The 15023-nt window shown below is 44.0% G+C and overlaps 2 protein-coding genes across 7 annotated transcripts in view; one reads left to right on the forward strand and one right to left on the reverse strand.

The window, feature by feature from the left end:
* The window catches only part of AREL1 (apoptosis resistant E3 ubiquitin protein ligase 1), a 49709-nt gene extending 49198 nt beyond the window's left edge, over positions 1-511 (reverse strand). For all 4 annotated transcript variants that reach the window (XM_073349174.2, XM_073349173.2, XM_073349172.2 and 1 more), the window contains exon 1: positions 424-511. The gene's annotated coding sequence lies outside the window, so the exon portion shown is untranslated. The remainder of the gene's footprint in view (positions 1-423) is intronic.
* On the forward strand, positions 229-8726 carry FCF1 (FCF1 rRNA-processing protein). Of its 3 annotated transcripts, none has more exons than XM_073349181.2 (8): positions 229-618; positions 904-971; positions 1443-1514; positions 1922-2070; positions 2660-2732; positions 5472-5559; positions 6293-6387; positions 7858-8726. In XM_073349181.2, the coding sequence occupies exons 1-8, from the start codon at positions 616-618 to the stop codon at positions 7904-7906; spliced, it is 597 nt and encodes a 198-aa protein (XP_073205282.1). In that variant the 5' UTR covers positions 229-615; the 3' UTR covers positions 7907-8726. The 3 variants fall into 3 exon arrangements, with proteins under 3 accessions (XP_073205282.1, XP_073205281.1, XP_073205279.1); XM_073349180.1 differs by lacking the exon at positions 229-618 and adding an exon at positions 640-736; XM_073349178.1 differs by lacking the exons at positions 229-618; positions 904-971 and adding an exon at positions 1092-1221.
* The last annotated feature ends 6297 nt before the right edge of the window (positions 8727-15023 follow it).

Here is a 15023-nt window from a genome sequence, read left to right on the forward strand (position 1 = left end):
TCAGACAGTAAAAATACTGCGAAGGCCTGTGCTGGGTGGACACTTGCTGTATCCCCATCCCGCAGCGGGTGCAGGGCTCCATGTCCTCGCACTTCGACACCCGCTGCCCAGCCCCCCATGCCGCTCTGGCCGGACTCCTCTGCTCCCCCCCCCGCGCGTCCCCCCCCGGACCGCGGCTCCCCGGGAGCGAGGCGCACTGGTGGGGCTCTGTAATGGGGCTACCAGGCACCGCCTCTCCAGGCGCGCGCGCACAACCCCACCCCCGCCGGGGGTCGCTGCGTCTCGCAGGCGCCAGGCCGCCCTGGCTCGAGGCCGGTCTCCCCTCCCCCCACAGGCGAGTCGGGGGGTTTCCCGAGCCCCCGCTGGGGCTCCCCGGGACGCGGGCTCAGCCCCCGGCTCACAGGCCTGAAGGGAGACAGTTACCGAAGCCTACGGGCAGCGGTTCGGAGTCTGGGCCCTGGTCGTGCGCGCGGCCGGCGCGGGCTCCCGCTGCCCCCGCCTCCGAGGCGGCGGCCGGAAGTGATAGTTCCTCGCGGGCAGGTCAGCGGCGACGAGCGAGGCGAGCGCCGGAAGTGTCCGGGCCGGGGGGCCAAGAGGAGGCGGCCGAGGAGCAGGATGGTGAGTCGTGAGCGGCGGCGCTCTGCTCCCAGGCACGCGGACGGGAGCTGTGGGGCTTGGCTGCCTCCGCGCGGGGGTGGCTCGCGCCTGATTTCCCGAGTCTCGGGGGTCTCTCTACGTGAGCGGCAGGGGTGGGGGATGCTGCAGGGTGGTTCTGTGGCGGGGATGCGTTGCTGGGGGCAGGGGAGATGGGTTTGGGGAGCGGATGCCGGGGAGTCACGGGGCGGGGGCAGGTTTGCGGGGTGTCTGTTTTTCCTCCTCTCCTCTAACACTGTTTCCTTGCAGGGGAAACAAAAGAAAGCGAGGAAATACGCCATCGTGAAACGCATGATCAACCTCCGAGACCAGCGCATGTGAGCTGAGCCTCGCAGCAATGGGGTGTGGGAACAGCTTATCGGGGACCCATTCATAGTACTGGAGATTTAGCTACAGAGAAACTGAGGTTCCCCCTAGTCAATCTCTGAAGGCCAGTGCGGGATGAGTCTGGGCTGAATGTTCTCCAGTGTCTTGTCCCATTTTCAGGATCCCGAGTGATTGCTTTCCCTTCCTGCTTTAGAAGATGTTTTCCCACTTTTGTCCATTTCGCTGTCAAGGAGTCTTCCTGTGAGCTAACCTAAATTTTCATAATTTCAGTCCAAACTTTCTAGTTTTACTCTCTAGTATCATTCTTAGCTGTTCCTTTTTTCCCTTGTTTTTTACATAATTAAGGCATTTTTGTTTTAATATTCTATCCATTGTTGTCCCCGTCTTTCCCATACACACACTCCATACTAACATACTTCTGAGTGTCACACAAAAATGTAATTTATTTTTTGTTGCTTTAGCAAACAGTCGGAGCGAGCAAAATCCAATGTGAAAAAGAAGGATGATCCCAGTGCAATCAAGGAAAGAGAGGTGTAAGTACCCAAGGAGCTGCACTCTGCCTTACATCTTGGAGAGTGGAGATGCCCTCTGCCTTGCCTTGCACTTGGGAGCAGAGGAGAGGCAGCTCTGGGCAGTTGCAAGAATATTTTCCCCATCTCTTTCACTTAGAGGAGTGTTCTAAAGATTGTCAGAACTTGCGCCCCACCCCCGGCCTGAACTTTTTGATGTGTATACTATGGGAAAGGGGGAGTGGGCTCTCAGAAGGAAGAGAGGTGGAGGTGGGCTGCTTGGTAATTGCCACCATCTTTCTCTCCAGGCATTATCTCAAAACTGCTCCTGGCTGGGCGTGTTTCCTAGCAGATCTGTCCAGGTCATAGGATTTGATGCATTGGTGGTGTTAGTTTAAAGTAACTGATTTGAATTGTTTCTTTCCTGACAGCCCTCAGCACCCTTCCTGTTTGTTCTTCCAGTATAACATGCAGTTGGGCCCACCCTATTATATTCTGATTGATACAAACTTCATCAACTTCTCCATTAAAGCCAAGTTGGACCTGGTGCAGTCAATGATGGACTGTCTCTATGCCAAGTGTGAGTGTCTGTTCCTGTTAGAGTTTCTCCGGAAACAGCATGGTGCCCTGGTATGGTGAGGTCTGCTCTTGCCTGCAACAATCCCTCACTCTGCCACAAACACTTTGCAGGCCACATAGCACTAGCTTAAGGTAACAAAAGTCCAGTTAAAAGGATTTATGCTGCTGGCCAAGTACAGGGGCCAAGGGAGCTTAATGATGTTCAGTGAACCTGGGATTCTTGATCCGCATTAACATTAGAACTCTATGCAGTTAATAATTAGATGAGTCTTAAATACTAATCTTGACAAAATAACAAAAATAAAAACAAAAATTTTAAACCCCAAATTCCTTCAAAAGATCAACAAACTTAACAAGATATGGCCAAATAGCTGCTAGGTTGCTTTGCATTTCATCCTTCTCCTCCCCCTTCATGAGTTTTTTGTACGTTTAATTAAACTGTAAGCAATTCAGGGCAGAGATCTTGATAGTTTATCTTAGTATTTTCTGTAGAGCACATTGTCATAGCGAAGTACTGTAAGGTAAGAGCTAATACACTTTTGGCACTTATAGAGGTAATAACTAATATTGATAATAATCTGTTCATGCAGGTATCCCCTGTATCACAGATTGCGTAATGGCTGAAATTGAGAAGCTAGGGCAGAAGTATCGTGTGGCACTAAGGTAGGTGCAGGACACTCAACTCTGTTCCTTAGTCCATCTGTCTACCTGGCTGCTTCAGACACATCACTGACTAGATTGTGTGCTGGAAATGGCCCACCTGATGATCACTTTAGATAAGCTATTACCAGCAGGACAGTGGGGTGGGAGGAGGTATTGTTTCATATTCTCTGTGTATATATAAAGCCTGCTGCAGTTTCCACGATATGCATCTGAGGAAGTGAGCTGTAGCTCACGAAAGCTTATGCTCTAATAAATTGGTTAGTCTCTAAGGTGCCACAAGTACTCCTTTTCTTTTTGCGAATACAGACTAACACGGCTGTTACTCTGAAACCTGTCATATAGCACTTTATATCACTTAATCACAACCATTATGGTTGAATTTTAAATAGGCATGGGGAAGTGGAAAGTTCTGTTCCCAAAGCTTGGGCTAGGGTGGAAAGTCTTGCAAAAGCTTATCTTCTTGGCCTATCAATTCCTGCACAATGTAAGCTTTTATTTAAAAAATATCTAGTCATTATGGTGCAAGTCACAGCTCCAGTTTATGTACAGTCATTGTGAGCAAGACTGGCCAAAACACCCAGAAAAGACATTAACAGATCATTCACAGAAGGACTGTTGCAGTGGAGGCAGCAATCCAGTCTGAATTAAATTGGAGGAATCCACCACGAGAAAAACATTTGACTCTATATACGCCAATTTGTACATCATCCTGGACAGTTCTGCTTCTCATGACCACATGGATATTCTGGAGGAGGATGATAAAACCACCTTTGTCACGATTGCAAGCCATATTTTTTAAAAAATCTTTATCCAAATCAGCCATGTTTATAATGAGATCTCTGCCACTGGCACTCTGTTCTTCTTCCTTTGTGCTTGTTCTTTCTGTAGTGGGTAACCTGTTGAGAAGAGGGCATTTAGGAGTTCCTACACTGAGGACAAAAGATGTTTATAAAGTCCTGCGAGGTCACCCATAATAGTCTTGTTGGCTGCACTGTGTTCTTGCACTGAGAGCTCTTAAATCAACTTGATCCCTTTTAATATCAGGAGATGATACAAAGAAACTGGTTTTCATCAAGACAGGAGAAAAGATGATTCTGGCCTCAGCCTGCACCAGCTGGATCCTTGATGTTCCAACTGTAACTCTGAATTTCCTGACTTATGTCAATTTAAATGATCACACTGACAATGAGGCATTCATTTATACTTCTTGCATCTTATGTTAAAAAACCCATCTTCATACTTCTGCAAACTTGTGGTATTTGCTAGCATGATCATTGAGAAACTTCTCCAGGGTTTCCAGAGCTTTGTACATCAGCACAGCAAAAAAGAAATGTTTGTAACTTTCCACTACAACATCCATACTGCAGAGGATTTTGAAATCATTCCAGTTCTTATAATTAATTCATATTTCTTCCACCATATCAAAGGCACCTGCCGGCATTAAGGTGTGGGTCTGGAACAAGTTCTGAGTGAATCTTGTAAAGATTTCTTTTTCAATCTCCAAATCTCTTATCTGTGTGACATATTTTTTTTATACTTTAAATTGCAGCAAACTCTCCAAAAGAACATTTCTCTGCAGCTGAGAATAAGTAGGAGAGAAACCTCTGCCCAAAGGAGGAGGGGTGTCTGTGGGGTTTTTTTTTTCTTCAAGATTAGTTCATGTTTTCAGGGATTTATCAGCTGAGTTCCATCTCAGTCCTATAGCAGCATAATAGTGTGAACTGGTAATCCTAGAATCAGGGTACTGGCCTGCAAGTATATTCATAGTTCCATTGTCTATACAACATTAGTCCAAGTCAGATAACTAATTTTCCTCTGCTTTGTCAATCAGTCATGGTTATTCACTTCCATTCTTGACCTAATATGTAGTATTCCAGTGCAGCTAGTAAAGAGCTGCTGTGTTCCACTCTCAAGAGGGCTCTCTTTTAATGGTGGGTGAAGTTATTTCTGCATATAGCTTGTAAAGCACTTTGAGATGAGGTGCTAAAGGGAAATATGATCCCTGCCCCTGATATCTATGTAGTGATTCCATCTACATAGACAATCAAGGCAAGCGTGTTAGTCTAAATGTCTTAATCATTCAGTAGCTGAGGGAAGGGCATTATACAAGTCCATGATAGAACCAGGCAGCCCTCGCCATGGATGCAACCTGCAAATATGTGGCCTACATCTTCTAACTGACCACAGCTGTAAAAGGGGGCGTCACAAAGACCCCACTTACAGTCACTATCAGCACGTCTAAATCGATTTGAGCTTTACCCAAAGATGGCTTGGAAGACCAAAACCAGGAGGCTGGACTGTTGGATCTGTCTCAAGAAGACATTGGCTACGTTTGAGGCTTGTTCTTGCCATCTGGACATGATACTGAGGTTCTGTAGGGGAATTGTCTAAAGAACTGACATTTCTAATTACCGTTTTCCGTTTTGTATAGAACCCGGATCCTGATTGTGCTCTCTGGGGGCTACTGCAATAAATACTAAGTAATACATAAACAATGATAATTAGCCACAATATTTGTTAATCCAACTTGTGCTTTTTGACCTTCCTTGCTCCTCATTTGAAATTGGCCTGAAGAGGTTTTAACCCCCTGGTCTTGGCTGTGGTCTTGAGGTTTGGAAATTGCCCAGAATGGAAGAGGGGTTGTTCCTACTTCCTCACCCTGGAATTATCTGAAGATGCCTCTGTATAGGTCAAGTGTCCTCAGTAGTCTTCCTAATGACATCTTTTATGACCCCACAGGATAGCCAAGGACCCGCGATTTGAACGCCTGCCTTGCACACACAAAGGGACCTATGCAGATGACTGCTTGGTGCAGAGGGTCACTCAGGTACCTCCCATTCCAAGGATTATTCTTCTGCACTGTTGGCATGAAAACTTGCTGAAATCTTGTAGGCACTAATGACCTATAAAATCTGAGACCTTCTGAGAAACTGTGGGAGCCAGTCAAAGTTCCTCTAGTCCAGTATCCAATCTCTAACATTATTTGCTTCAAAGGAAGATATAACATACCCATCATGCACCTCCTTGTGCAATTCTATCTGAAGGAATACGTATGGCATGGGAAATTCTTTCCTGAATACTCCAGCTTGCAGGCCAGTAGCTTTAGTAGCAATAAAGATGATAATACCAATCTCCTATATAATGTTTTTTTTCAGTAGATTTCAAAGCACTTTACAAAGGAGGTCAGTATCACTGTCCCCATTTTACAGATGGGGAAACTAAGGGACAGAGAGGCAAAGGGACTTGCCCAGGGTCACCCAGCAGGCCAGGGCAGACCCAAGAATAGAACCCAGGTACTTGAGTTCCAGTCCAACACTATCCATTAGGCAACACTGCCTCCCACCTGTAAGTCACTTGGACACTATGTTGAGAAGAAGAGCACAACTAATCTGTAGTAGGACTTTGTATGAATAAGAATAGCATCTTATCTTAGTAATATCCAATTCTTTTAGAATTGGTGCCCCACAGCGTTATGACTAAGTGAACAGAATAATTTGTTTGGCCTTCTTTCCACTGGGCTGGGTCACTGTTAGAGTTTGATATGCCTCCCTTTCTTGCAGCACAAGTGTTACATAGTGGCCACGGTGGACAGAGACCTTAAGCGCAGAATCCGGAAGATTCCTGGAGTTCCTATCATGTATATTTCCAACCACAGGTGGGAGACCTCTCTAGCAGGACACAACACTGACTTTGACTTCTTAGCAGTTTATTCCCAAACATGTTTGGTCTTTCTATCTATCTTGTGGTTTTCTATAGTGCCTGTAACTGTAGAGTCATTGAGTCTTTATAAACGGAAGTGGTATGACCGCCTATGTGAAGAAAGGACTGTACACTGTTGTAACAGAAGTACCTAGTAGTCTAAGTTTGGAATGCCATTTCCATTACTAACAATTTCATTCAGTTGCTCATAATTTGGAATAATAATTTCCTTGGGGTCAGTTTCCAGTATTTGATCTCAGCCAAGAAGTGGCTTATTTATTTTTTAATTCTGAAGTATCAGCAAAATGTACTCAGAAGTTCCTTGAAGAGTAGGGTTTTTTCACATCTGTCACAAATTTAGTGTACACAAGTAAGTGGCTGACCTAGTTTCTGATGTAAAACAAAACAACTTCGAAAGAAATTGATTTAGTGACTTTGAAATAGTGAATTTTTCCAAGCATGTGTTGTTTGGGGCTGCTTGCTTAATCTAAAGTTACTTTAAACATTTCAGGAGCTGTAATCTGCTTTAACATAATCTAAATTTGCAAGGATTTGCAACAATCCCAGCCTTCCTAAAGTGTTTATAAGGACCTAGAGAAAGAGGCCTTTATTTACCTTTGTAGGGCACCTTCAATATTTTAATATGATCTTCTGCATGAAATACAACAGTTGTATCTTTCATACCCCCTGTTAAATAGAGGCGGAGAGAGAAAACAAGGTATGGGCAGAGAAGATGATGTTTTCAGGTGGAATTTGAAATGGGAATGAGGGAGGGAGAGGCTATTCCAGATCCTAAGGGCAGCAGAGAGAAAGCTTTTGTACTAGTTGTGAAGAGAGGAGGAGTCTGGTGATATGTGATAGGGGAGCAGTGTGTCAAGATTGGCTGAGGCAAGTCCACAAAGCATCTTAATTGATCCATAACTGGAATGTAGCTCTGTATATTTCTCTCACAAAGTGTCTCCTGTTGTCATACTTTTGTGCCCTTGAATGCAGCTTGGGTGACTAATATAGCAGCTCTTTGAAGTGCTCTGCTCTCCATGCTGCTCTGTCATAGGGCTGAAAGGAGTAATGTTACTTATTATGTAAGACCTTGGTCTGAAGCTGTTTTCCTCCCACGGCAGTGATAAGTTTTCTGGGGTGCCTGTGCCCCAATCGATTGGTCTTGAGGAGCTTTGTAATGCTGGAACACTGGTGGGGACTTCTCCAAGTCTCTTTGCAGTTCCACTACTGCCAATCTTTGCCCTCCTTGGGTATTCAGGCTGCAGGTCAAAATGCCATGAAGCTGCTTGTTGTGGGCCTGAATGCATTAGGCTCCTCTCCACATTTGCTGCATGCTGAAGGGGAAGATGGCAAGGCAGTTACTGGAGGAGACTGCTTTCCAAGCAGGATGTTCTATACTCACATTTTTTTTCTTTGTTGCCTTCAGGTATAACATTGAGAGGATGCCAGATGATTATGGAGCCCCTCGATTCTAACCCATTGCTACAGATGTTCCCAGCACATCCTGCTACCGAGCGCCAGGACCCTAAACCCAGTTAGAGGGCTCCTCTGTTTCTATTCTCCCCTTCCCTCCCTCTGCTGGGATTGCTCCCAGGCCTGCAGATGACACGGGACTGATTTCTTAGGCCTTGGCTTTGCAGCTTTGGTCTTCTAATGAAAAGCCGTTTTAGATCTGTCTACCTTTATTCATCCTTGCTCTGCCTAAACCCGTTTGTCACATCAGCATGTGTGGGAGGGGATACTAGGACCCAGAGAATGCATCTGCCTATTTTCCTCCTCATTCTGTAGGTGGGGTATTTAGAGAAAGGGCCAAGGAAGGATCCAGCAACGGAACAGAATGGAAACAAAAGTTCCTAGAAACTGGAGTTGCAGTACAGTCTGAAAAAATGTTGCCTGCAGCAGGACATTCATTTCCCTAGCACAGCTGAAGTCTGCCCCACACTTTGAATTTCATTATCTGAATGGTGGGGAATCAGCAAAATTATGAGGCCACGGCAGTGGATATACCTCATGTGGAGATAGAGGCTCTGAAAAAAATCAGCACAAGAAGATGGGTTGTGGGGACCTAAATAGAACACCACCGTCCCACCTTCCAAATCCCTGACTAAGTAGATTGCTTTGTCTAGATGTGACTGTCAAGCATTAGGATAAACTAACTTAAAAAATTCACTTGTCATCAACTTCCTGGGGTCCTTGCTGAAGGAAAAACTGGCAAGCATGACGGTTGATGAAAGCGCCGTAGGCAAACTGCAGCGTCTCTACTAAACGGGCAATAATAAAGGTGTTCAGTCTTTATTTGGAATTAGTCAGCTTTTCTTCAACTATTATATCGTCACCATAATGAATTAAACATGGTAGTGTCTTACTTGCATTCCCAAAACTCTGCATGTCTTCATGTGTGTCCTCCCACATCCTGCTTGATGCAGGCACTATTCCACAGTATACTCATAGCTGGGCACAGGGCACCTCTTCTCAGCATTCTACCCTCCTCTCACTGGGAGGGGTTGGGGCAGAGGAGAAAAGGTGCCAAACTGATGCAGCACTTACTATTAAACCCCTTACTGAGCTCCAGGGCCCTGCTTAGGCTGGCAGCAGGCACTGATTGTTGTATAAACAGAGCCCTGTTGAAAAACAAAGCTGAGTCCCTGTTCAGCCCTCATGTGGATTGGGCTAACTCCCACAGACTTCATTAGCAATTGCAGTAGTTTTCACAAAGTTGGTCATAAATGCAGTAGCTTTAAAATAATAAAAAATCTGCACCATTTTGGTTAAAATGGCATTGAAAGCCATGAGGTTAGGGCTTGAATAGCTCATGTAGATTTCAAATGTTTTAATCAAGTGCTGGCTCTGGAACTGTCTTTAAAAATCCCTTTCGTAGTGATCTGTCAGAAGGGTTGTGGAAGAGTCACACTATCTGCTCAAAGTAGCCAAAACTACCAGACCCACAACTCTATAATCTCTATTAGAATGGTATGTGTAATTGTTATGAAACTTTTTCCCCTCTCATGAATGTACGTATAATCTCTTGCCTCACATGTCCAAGTCCATGAAGCAGAGGCTAGACATGTTAAGGCTTTGATCCATCACCACATCTTTCCCCTGACACACATGTAAATTTATCCCATTAACAGTTATGCTTTTTTTTGTGTTCATTAAGCTAATTGATAATGTAAAGCACAGTAGATAAGAGACTCCATGTTCTCTGCAGTAAGCTGGACCTACATTCTGTTGCAAGGTCCCTGTTGTAGGTGGCACAATAAAGAATTCTGCTAGCAGCTTCAGATAAATGTTAAAAAGGGGGTTTTATTTAAAAAAAGTCAATACACCCTGTTACATTCCTATTCAGTTTAGTTTGTCCTCCCAATTTTGATGTCAGATTTTTTTTTACTGATACTACCTAACCACATTGTAGCAGTTGTCTGGGGAAAAGTTGGGGGTGGCAGTAGCTGGGTGTAGGACAGTTGGGACTTTTGGTAGCTCGGGAGGTGTGAAGACAGTTTGGAATTGTGGGATAAACATACTAGTTGGATGTTTCTACTAAAATTATCAGTGGTGAAATAGTTAATGGTGGGGTTGAAATTGTCACCTTTAAATTATAGAGTGAAACACCCATTGGAATGAATGGGGGTAACACCTGCCTTAGAGTTATTGTTTTAGGCTTTCTGCAGACTCAGGAAGACATCACTGTCTTGGTTAAACTGGGTTCACAATTCACAACCATGAGGGCTAGAAACATATTTTTCTTAAAGCTAAAATTCTGGAACACAATTCAGTCTCATGGGGTGAATTTCACAGTAAATTCCATGGACACAATGGTGGAATGCATAGGATCCTGACACCAGAAGTACTTAATGTGATACTTCCAACGGGTACCCAGGGTTGTGAGGCACCTTGTTACCAACTGCCCTTAGTGTGAGGATTTTTTGTCTGTACCTATTGTGGATCAGCTCCCTAAAACTACCAGCCTCTGACAATGCCAGTTCTTCCTTCTAGGCCTCTCTGAACAGACTAGTAATAGGCACATGCCAACCTCCGAGTGTCCTTCTGGAGTGCTCAGCCCATGTACCACTCAACGCTCACAGAACTCTCACATTCTCTACTCCTAAAGGAATAGTACACACCAGCTTGTAAGATTCAACTCAGGATCACTGCTCTACTTAACGCATACCACTTAGATACATATACAGTCAAAACAAATAGATTTATCAAAGAACATGGACTCAAGTGATAGTAAGAATATTGGAAACAAATGGTTACATATAAAATCAAATCATAACAAAATTTCTAAACCCTAAACTGCACTCACAAAGCATTCCCCTATCTTCTACCAGATAGCTTGTCCCAAGTCTCTTTCCAAGTCTCAGGTTGGCTAAGGTCCCTTATAAGATCAAGTCTGCTGTCTGCTTGTCCTCACAGATTGAAGGAATAAGTGGGGGTTCATCTCCATCACAGATATGGTTCCAAATGTTCATTGTCTTACCCCTAAACAGGACAAACCCTTCTGTTTTTGTTTTTTCTTCTATCCCCCACAATCCGTTGATTAGCATTTTGCTCAGACTGTAAAAGGGCATCCATTGTGAACCATTCAGTTCTCAATTTGCACATGACCAGTCTGAGAGAAAGAGAGAAATGTCCCTTCCCCTCTGCCTGACAGGTATGTAGCTCAGATTTCAGCGACTTTCCTGACTCACAGACCTAAAGAACAGAACTGTAGTGTATATGCATAACTCTTCACGTAATTTTCACCCCATGCATCTGAAGAAGTAGGGTTTTTTACTCACAAAAGCTTATACCCAAATAAATCTGTTAATCTTTAAGGTGCCACTGGACTCCTCATTGTTTTAATGAAATCTTAGTTTTCTATTTTTTGCTCCATTAAGGGAAAACCCTGCAGTGATTACTTAGACCAAACTTAGTCAAAATTCTGAAGATCATATAATTTTTTCTAGTAAGGACTGAGCAAGAGCTGCAGGATTAGACTCTTATGGTCTGATTTTCAGATGTGCTGAGCAGCTATCATTTAAGGGCATGTCTTCACTGCAGACTTAATTCATCGACACTGGAGTTGCTTTTTCTCAAGAGAGACAAAGGGGGTGAGATAATATCTTTTATTGGACCAAATTCAGAGCTGTGTGGCTTGACAACTTGTCTCTTTCACCAACAGAAGTTGGTCCAATACAAGATATTATCTAATCAACCTTGTCTTTCTAATATTCTGGAACCAACACAGCTACAACAACACTGCAGACTTACTTTTCTCAAGATAACCTAGCTTGAGTGAAAATGGCAACGTGGCACAATAATGCTGTAGCTGCCCTATTCACACTGGTGCTACATTCACTTGTATGTGGCACTGAGGTCACGTCTACACGACGGGGACTATAACAGCATATCTATGGCACTATAACTCGATGCATAGGTATAGCCTGCAGTGACTGAAGGTTTTTTTTGTAACTGTAGGAACTCCACCTCCCCAAACAGTGGTAGCTAGGTCAAAGGAAGCATTCTTCCATTGACCTATTTCAGAGTAACAGCCGTGTTAGTCTGGATCCGCAAAAAGAAAAGGAGTACTTGTGGCACCTTAGAGACTAACCAATTTATTTGAGCATAAGCTTTCGTGAGCTACAGCTCACTTCATCAGATGCATACTGTGGAAAGTGTAGAAGATCTTTTTATATACACACAAAGCATGAAAAAATACCTCCTCCCACCCCACTCTCCTGCTGCTAATAGCTTATCTAAAGTGATCACTCTCCTTACAATGTGTATGATAATCAAGTTGGGCCATTTCCAGCACAAATCCAGGTTTTCTCACACACACTCCCACACACACAAACCCACTCTCCTGCTGGTCATAGCTTATCTAAAGTGACCACTCTCCTTACAATGTGTATGATAATCAAGGTGGGCCATTTCCAGCACAAATCCAGGGTTTAACAAGAATGTCTGGGGGGGGGGTTAGGAAAAAACAAGGGGAAATAGGTTACCTTGCATAATGACTTAGCCACTCCCAGTCTCTATTCAAGCCTAAGTTAATTGTATCCAATTTGCAAATTAATTCCAATTCAACAGTTTCTCGCTGGAGTCTGGATTTGAAGTTTTTTTGTTGTAATATCACAACTTTCATGTCTGTAATCGCGTGACCAGAGAGATTGAAGTGTTCTCCGACTGGTTTATGAATGTTATAATTCTTGACATCTGATTTGTGTCCATTTATTCTTTTACGTAGAGACTGTCCAGTTTGACCAATGTACATGGCAGAGGGGCATTGCTGGCACATGATGGCATATATCACATTGGTGGATGTGCAGGTGAACGAGCCTCTGATAGTGTGGCTGATGTTATTAGGCCCTGTGATGGTGTCCCCTGAATAGATATGTGGGCACAGCTGCCCACATATCTATGGGGCATAGACGCTGACTTCCCTGCTTTCCCCTGGGTGCTCTCCCCTCCACTCTGTCCCCAGCCCCTCCCTCACTCCACCCCTTCCATGCGGCCCCACCCCTGCCCCACTCCCATTCAAACTCCTTCCCCAAATCCCCACTCCACCCCAGCCCCACCTCTTCCCTACCTCCTACCCTGATCGTGCCACATTCCCGCTCCTCACAATGTCTAACCTAGTTCTCCTCACAGCCCCTCGGTGAGGTAGAGCAGTGCTGTTATTTTATACCCATTGTACCGATGGAGCACTGATGTACAGAGAGACTAAAGGCCAGATTTTCAAAGGTATTTAGGCACCTAGTGGGATTTTCAAAAGCACTAGCTGCTTTGTAAACTGCACTAGATGCCGAGCTGAATCTTTGGGTGCCTAAAAAGCTTTAAACTCTGTCTCTAATGTACTGGCCTGAGGTCATACAGGAAGTCCATGGAGAAGTAGATCCCTAGTTTCTCAGGGTAGCTCCCATTCCACTGGACCAGCCTATCTCTCTGCTGTATGCTGCAAAAAAAGAGGACTCTGATAGATGGGGAAAACACCAAGAAGGCCAGTTCTCTGAGACTCCAGCAAATGGTCCCAGGCAATTGGAAAGGATCCTGGTTGACAGCATGGAAAGCAGCAGAGAGATCAGGAAGGATGAAGAAAAAAAGAGAATGAGGGTCAGCTGAGAGGTGATTGCTTAACCCCCCCTCAGGGATGGCAGGTTCTGCCCCAGGCTGGGTTGTAGAATAATGCCCGCTGTGCAATTTTACATTTTAACTGAAAACCATTTTATTTTGTCATTTTTTGTTCTGAGTTTGAAAAAAGGAAGGAATGAGAAAGTGTTGTACGAGTATCAAATGTGTTTCTCCCTCAAATTCTTAGGGCATGGCTACACTGGAAATTTCAAAGCGCTCACGCGGCAGCACGTTGAAGTGCGAGTGTGGTTGCATGTGAGTGCTAGGAGAGAGTTCTCCCAGTGCTCCTGGTAATCCACCTATACTAGCGCTTTAAAGCATTCAGACTTGCTGCGCTCAGGGGGGTGAGCCAGCAAGTTATAGCACTATAAAATGTAAGTGTAGCCAAGCCCTTAGGGTTTCAGCTGTACCCAAGCCAATTCCAGAACAAAGAACAAAACTGAATCTACAGAGTCCATAAAGTTAACAATTATTGTCATGATTTGTATTATTCACTGGGCACCATTGTATGCTCAGAACTGTTCAGACTATGCCAGAAAATGTAGTCTCTCAGCCAATTCGTATAAAATGAGTAGCCTTGGAAAAGATGGCTCAGATGTTTAAGTATGAAGTGTATAGTTATTGAGCACATTAGTATCTATGAGTGGAGATGCTGATGGCAATAGAAGTTTTACATGATTAAGGACTAGAAAATTTGACCCTACAACTTTCTTTCAAGAGGAAGAGCTGCCCAGAGCACCTGTGCCTATTTATTTTCCTTTCCTGCCTGCAGTGGTCCTGATATACCTTGCAAGTCTCAACGTTTTTCTCAACTTTAAAATGTGGAATTTTCTTGGGGTTTGGTTTTGAATATTCTCCTGTCAGAACTGCAACTACATCACTGTTGCCAATGTTGTGTTTAAGAGCTTTCTGGAAAGTAACTCACCTTTAACAGAAGTGAAAGTACTGTTGCCAATTCCCATTATTTTGTTATGAGTCTCATAATAATTATTTCCCTTAAAGCCCCAGCTCCTGGAGTCAAGTGGATATGTGGCGATTTCAGGCATCATTCTTAAAGAAAAATGAAGTTTCTAACCCTTGTGGCTGTGGAGAAAGCTTCAAAATGTGACCCAGGTGCACTCAAAAGGCTCAAAAAGCAGAAGGCAAATAAAAAGAACACCAAATCTATTATTTTTACATAATCTCATGATTTTTGGGCAGTCTGAGTCATGATTTGTGAACATTTGTGGTTGGCAATATTGTGAAAGGACTTGGAAGTGTCAGTTTCACTCCTGTCTAAGGTCAGTTTCAAGTTTATTATTTGTAGTGGGGTAACACCCCTAGAGCCCAGGCAGGTATAAACTCACAGGGCCTTGCCCTAGTAGGATGTTTTAAAAAATTAAATGATCTTTTCCAAGCGTGGTGAACTGCAAAAGAGTGATAGAAAGTAATCTGGATTTTTCTACAATTGTTTCAGTTGTTGTATTCAAGAGTTAATAA

This window comes from Lepidochelys kempii, chromosome 6, assembly GCF_965140285.1.
Source record: "Lepidochelys kempii isolate rLepKem1 chromosome 6, rLepKem1.hap1, whole genome shotgun sequence".
NCBI classification, from domain to species: domain Eukaryota; kingdom Metazoa; phylum Chordata; order Testudines; family Cheloniidae; genus Lepidochelys; species Lepidochelys kempii.